Consider the following 6,024-nt stretch of genomic DNA (forward strand, 5'->3'; position numbering starts at 1 on the left):
CCTTTATTGCCTTTCTAATCCTTCTGTTACATTTGCTATGGGCATGCAATAAAAGGTGCATTTGTTTTGATTGAAAGTCCCTTGCTGTGTGTCTTTAGGTATTGGAAAATAATGATAAATAAAGTACACATAGTTCATAGGATAAATCGTAGACACCAGCCCCAGGATGGAGAGTGTGCCTCTGTCTGACCTGCTGAAAAGATCTCAGCAGGCCAGAGAAAAAATGTTATAGATAAGAAACAATAAACAACCTTGGAAACCAGAGCCAAAGAATTCAGACTCCTTCTTGGAAACATCAGGCTGGGAAAAAAGGATTCTTGGGGTCATCCCCGACTGCAGGGAACCCCAGATTGGTCTTCTGGGCTATCTGGGTCAACATCAGAGTAAATCTGGAAGTTTTGCTTTAGCCCATTAAGCCATGGTGCTGGGGTCTTGTCTTTTTCCTGGGTGCCGTCCAACGCTAACCTGGTATTACTCCCTCTAGGGACTGATTCTTTTATCCCTCTGGTCATCAGGGACCTGTAATCTCTCATGTTCCTTCTCCCCTCTTCTTGATTAGGGTCCCAGTCAGGCTCCACTGAAGGCATTTTTTGGTCACCTGGGGGCCCAGGTTGGTTTTCTCACTCCCAAATTTTCATTCCTTCAGTTCGTATTAATCGAGTCTCTTCTGGGGAAAATAGGATGTTAAAGATGGAGTTCAATTCTCCCCATGTATAAATATTAGGGCTAAAAATGGATCAATTTGATTTGCAATTCCTACTAAATGTCGGAATTCTTTCTTAAAGTTTCCAACTTTGGACGCAGTCAAGGGAGCGTTTACAAATCCAATCTCCCTGGCCACCCCGCCCATGGGAACTTCTCTGAGGGGGAACAATTTTTCACTTTTGCCACTTTGGACCGGGTGTTACAACATCAGCTGTGGAGGCTGACTGGGTAACTGCACTCTTGGGCATGATATTCTGAGACGTTTTTTGGCTTCTCATTTGTGCTGGGGGAGGCAGAGCAGGAACTTGCTGGTGAATAAGGGGTGCATGAGATGGCAGAGGTAAGGGGACGGTAGTGAAGAGTAAAGAGAGTAAGGAGAGGGTGGAGGGAAAGGTGGTGGAGGTGTAACTGGGTTAGGAGGTGGTAAAGGAATGACAGCTGGGAGAGGAGGAGGAATTGGTTCCATAAAAAGAGGAATTGGAGGAAGGATTTGAGGTACTGCAAGGGTAGGAGGGAGGTAGGTGGTCAAGGGAGTCCCAGTTCTTGTTAGCCTTCCCAGCCTCTTCTTTTACTTTCCTAGCTTGCTTTCCCTGTTTTAATTTATAGACTCTTGTATTTTCCTCCTCTGAGGTGTACTTTAGCCAACAGGTGAAGTTCTGTACGTGATGGGCCTTTTGCAGCAACTTGGGGAAAAAATAAAGTGCATCACCTTCGGACAGAGAGGCAGGTAACTCAGGAAATGTTTAAGGATATTGTTAGGTTATGCAGAAAGAAAATTAGAGAGGTGAAAGCTTAAGACTAAACCAGGCCACTTCTGTGAGGGATAAGAAAAAGGTTTCTATAAATAAATTAATGACAAATAGAGGTACAAGGACAATCTGCATTCATTATTGGGGGAGATGGGGTTACCAAATATGAGGGAAATGCTGAGGTACCTAACCCCTTCTTTGCCTCATTTTCCAAGAATAAGACAGGTTATCCTTGGGACAAGAGTTCTCCTGAGCTGGTGGAAGGGCACAGGGAGCAGAACAGCCCCTGGAATCTAGGAGGAAGCAGCTGGGGACCTGCTGAGCCACTCAGATGCACACTGGTGTGTGGGATCAGATGGGATCCATCCCAGGGGATGAGGGAGCTGTGGATGAGCTCCCCAAGCTGCTCTCTATCATTCACCATCAGTGCTGGCTCAGTAGGGAGGTCCCAGAGGACTGGAGGTACCAGTGTGAGCCCATCCCCAAGAAGGGCTGTTAGGAGGAGCTGGGGAACTCCAGGCCTGTCAGCCTGACCTGGGTGCCCGGCAAGGTTCTGGAACAGATCACCTTGAGTGCCATCACAGAACGCCCACATGGTGGCCGAGGGATCAGAGCCAGCCAGCGTGGATTTCAGTATCTGCACTGATGATCTGCATGAGGGGACTGAGTCCAGCATCAGCAAATTTGCAGATGACACCAAGCTGGGTGTGAGTGTGGATCTGCTGGAGGGTAGGAGGGCTCTGCAGAGGGACCTGGACAGGCTGGATCCAGGGCCAAAATCCAACAAGGTCAGGTTGAACAAGACCAAGTGCTGGGTCTGGAACTTTGGCCACAACAAGCCCTGCAGTGCTACAGGCTGGGGACAGAGTGGCTGGAGAGCAGCCAGGCAGAAAGGGACCTGGGGGCACTGATGGACAGCAGGCTGGACATGAAGCAGCAGTGTGCCCAGGTGGGCAAGAAGGCCAAAGGCTCCTGGCCTGCATCGGGAATGGTGTGGCCAGGAGGAGCAGGGCAGGGATTCTTCCCCTGCACTCGGCACTGGTGAGGCCACACCTCGAGGGCTGTGTCCAGTTCTGGGCCCCCAGTTTAGGAAGGACATGGAGGGGCTGGAGCGTGTCCAGAGAAGGACAACAAGGCTGGGGAGGGGTCTGGAACACAAGTCCTGTGAGGAGCCGCTAAGGGAGCCTGGGTTGTTTATCCTGGAGAAGAAGAGGCTCAGGGGACACAAGGCAGTGCCAGGGCACAGGTTAGACTTCATGATCCCCAAAGTCGTTTCCAACCTTGCTGATTCTGGGATTCTCTGAAACCACCATTGGAGCAGTTGCAGGAGGAGCCCTGGGCCTCCTCTTCAGAAGCTCCAGCAGCCCAGGTCCCTCAGCTTCTCCTGCCAGCCCCTAAGCCCATCCTGTCAGTCCTGCAGAGCCTCTGCAGCTCCTCCTCACTGCCCAGAACAGGGAGCCCCAGAGCCAGACACAGCAGCCCAGATGTGCCCCCCTGGCCTGGGGTGCCTCTGGCAAGGGAGCAGCACCAGGCACTGCAGGAGCCTGCAGACAATTCCTGCAGCACTTGTAGGATGATCCTGCTGCCCAAGGGACATTCCCATGGTGCCAAGTCAGGAACTGCAAGTGGGGCCAGAGAGGAAAGGGCAAATAGGGATGGGCTGTTTGCAGGGCAGGGAACAGGAGTGGGAAATAAGAAGAAATGTGTAGCAGGAAGCGTAAAAAAAGCAAAGAAATTTATAGCAGGAAGAGTAAAGAAAGCAAAGAGTAAAGAAAGTAAATAAAGTGAAGCCAAGGAAATGCTCAGGGCAGTTCGGGGGTGGCTGCCTGGCAGCCCTGGCTCTGAGCACAACAGCGTCTGCAGTGGGACAGGAAACTCCCAGCTGATGGGAACAAACTCTCTGGCTGACTGCAGAGGCCAGGACAAAGCTGAGTGGTTTCCCTGGTGTCCCCCAGCCCTTGCTGGCCCCAGGGGCTGATGGCATTTGCGCTCCCTCAGGTTCATGTCCCACACCAACAGCATGGGGGTGCTCCCCCTGCTGTGTGCAATGCAAACAGGGGCGGCTGAGCCAGTGCTGCCGTGTCTGTGCCTGCAAGGATGGGGCACCTGTGTGAGCTGGGGGAGAGGCCAGGGCTGCAGAGGGGGGATGTTGTTGGCAGCTCCATGAGGATGCTCTGGGACGCTGCCCTGGGCTGTGCAGCGCACTGGGGATGGATCAGCCCCTGCTCTGCTGCTCCTTCCCGTCTTCCCCAGGGCCCTTGCAGAGCCCCAGCCATGCTGTTTGCCCCCAGCCTGCCCACGGCCAGCCTGGGGCTGCTCACGGGGCTTTTCTGTGCTGAGCATTGGCCTGGGTGTGTTCTTGAGAGAGCCTGGGCAAGGAGCCTGGAGCCCCCAGGCCCTGGCCTGAGGCGTCAGCGCTGCCCCAGCAGTGCCCATGGCCTGTCCCTGCTGCAGCCCCGGCACTGCCACCCCCAGGGCTGTGCCCGGCCCCGAGAGCACTCAGGCCCTGCAGCAACACCACGGCCACCAGGGCAGCGGGGCAGGGCCACGGCAGCAGCACTGGCAACACCAAGTGCTGCTTTTTCTGCAGAAACCTTTGCTGGGAGACCCTTTCTTTCCTTTAAAGCTGCCAAGGGCACAGCCCCTCACTGATACACTCTTTGGCCATAGGAGAGAAAAAAAATTAAGGAATGACACTAACAATGACATTTCTTTTTTTGACAAGATTAAAAGAGTAAAACACAGAAAAAGTACCTCCAACATGAAATCAACAAGTATCAAATATGACTTTCATTACAATTGATTTGCTGAAATTGGCTGGCAGTTTAATGTTTCTGAAAGCAACCAGTCATCAGTCTGCACACTGCAGCCTTGAGCTCCTGGTTCCTCAGGCTGTAGATGAGGGGGTTCAGGGCTGGAGGCACCACTGAGTACAGAACTGACAGACCCAGATCCAGGGATGGGGAGGACATGGAGGTGGGCTTCAGGTAGGCAAAAAATGAGGTGCTGAGGAACAGAGAGACCACGGCCAGATGAGGGAGGCAGGTGGAAAAGGCTTTGTGCCGTCCCTGCTCAGAGGGGATCCTCAGCACAGCCCTGAAGATCTGTACATAGGAGAAAACAATGAACACAAAACAGCCAAATGCTAAAAAGGCACTAATCACAATGAGCCCAAGTTCCCTGAGGTTGAAGCGTGAGCAGGAGAGCTTGAGGATCAGGGGCACCTCACAGAAAAACTGGCCCAGGGCATTGCCATGGCACAGGGGCAGGGAAAATGTATTGGCTGTGTGCATGAGAGCATGGAGAAAGCCACTGGCCCAGGCAGCTGCTGCCATGTGGGCACAAGCTCTGCTGCCCAGGAGGGTCCTGTAGTGCAGGGGTTTGCAGATGGACACATAGCGGTCGTAGCACATGATGGTCAGGAGATAAATCTCTGTTGTAAGAAAGAGGAAAATCAGAAAGACTTGGGCTGCACATCCTGTGTAGTAGATGTTCCTGGTGTTCCAGAGGGAATTGTGCATGGCTTTGGGGACAGTGGTGCAGATGGAGCCCAGGTCAGTGAGGGCCAGGTTGAGCAGGAAGAAGAACATGGGCATGTGCAGGTGGTGGTCACAGGCTACGGCGCTGATGATGAGGCCGTTGCCCAGGAGGGCAGCCAGGGAGATGCCCAGCAAGAGGCAGAAGTGCAGGAGTTGCAGCTGCCGCGTGTCGGCCAATGCCAACAGGAGGAAGTGCCTGATGGAGCTGCTGTTGGACATTTGCTGGGGCTGCACATGGGGATCTGTTCATGGACAAAGGACAGTGCAGAGTTAGAGGAGATACCTCTAACCAAAACCAAAGCCATTTCCTACAAATCCTCCTCTGTAACACGCACAGATAATTTTTATTGAAAATTAACATGTTGCTGTGTAAGAGTTCTGAGTCTTTGTTTTTGAGCTCCCTCCATGTCTCTCCTGGTATTCTTGAATATCAGAAACCCTCAATATTTTTACTGCACTCAGGGAAAACAGAGCAAGTTCTGGGAGGCAAAGTGATGAGAGGAGGGTGAGGGGCGATGGTCCCTCATTCTGACCTGTTCAGAGTTTCTCCCAGCTTTAACCTTTCCCAGGTGGAGGGAGACCACCTTCCCATGCTTCCCGTAAAATGTCACCAGGTACTGCTGAGAGCAGATGGATCCCCCACAGTCCAGCTCCACATTTGTAGCCAAGGACTCACGTTGCTCATTTCAACAACCCAGCAGCATTTTCAGTGTCAGAACACCTCTGCCTTTTCCCATCAAATCTTATAACTCAGAGATGCTCTAGGACAGGTTTGCACCCTGTATTGAAGTTCCTAGCTTGGACTGAAATGTCAGGGAGACTTCCAAATGTCCTTATGATGGCATTCGATGAAGGGAGATGCAGCTCCTTCCCTGGCTGCACTGACAGCATTGCCCAGAGCCAGGCACTGGGGACAGCATCGCCCTGAGCCAGCTGTGCCCCTGCCAGAGCCCCCAGGACCAGGCAGCTGCTCCCAGCCCTGTGCTCTGCAGAGGGAACTGGGCCCGGGGCTGCAGAGCTGCCCCACGGCT

The 6,024-nt window shown here is 52.8% G+C and overlaps 1 protein-coding gene across 1 annotated transcript; it reads right to left on the minus strand.

Annotated features, from left to right (window-relative positions):
- Positions 1–4,279: 4,279 nt before the first annotated feature.
- On the minus strand, positions 4,280–5,050 carry LOC141727815 (olfactory receptor 14A16-like). The gene has a single exon (XM_074534103.1). It carries the CDS (start codon positions 5,048–5,050, stop codon positions 4,280–4,282), a length of 771 nt encoding a protein of 256 aa, XP_074390204.1.
- Positions 5,051–6,024: the final 974 nt, after the last annotated feature.

The sequence above is a fragment of the Zonotrichia albicollis genome, unplaced genomic scaffold (genome assembly GCF_047830755.1).
Source record: "Zonotrichia albicollis isolate bZonAlb1 unplaced genomic scaffold, bZonAlb1.hap1 Scaffold_254, whole genome shotgun sequence".
In the NCBI taxonomy this organism is placed as follows: Eukaryota; Metazoa; Chordata; class Aves; order Passeriformes; family Passerellidae; genus Zonotrichia; species Zonotrichia albicollis.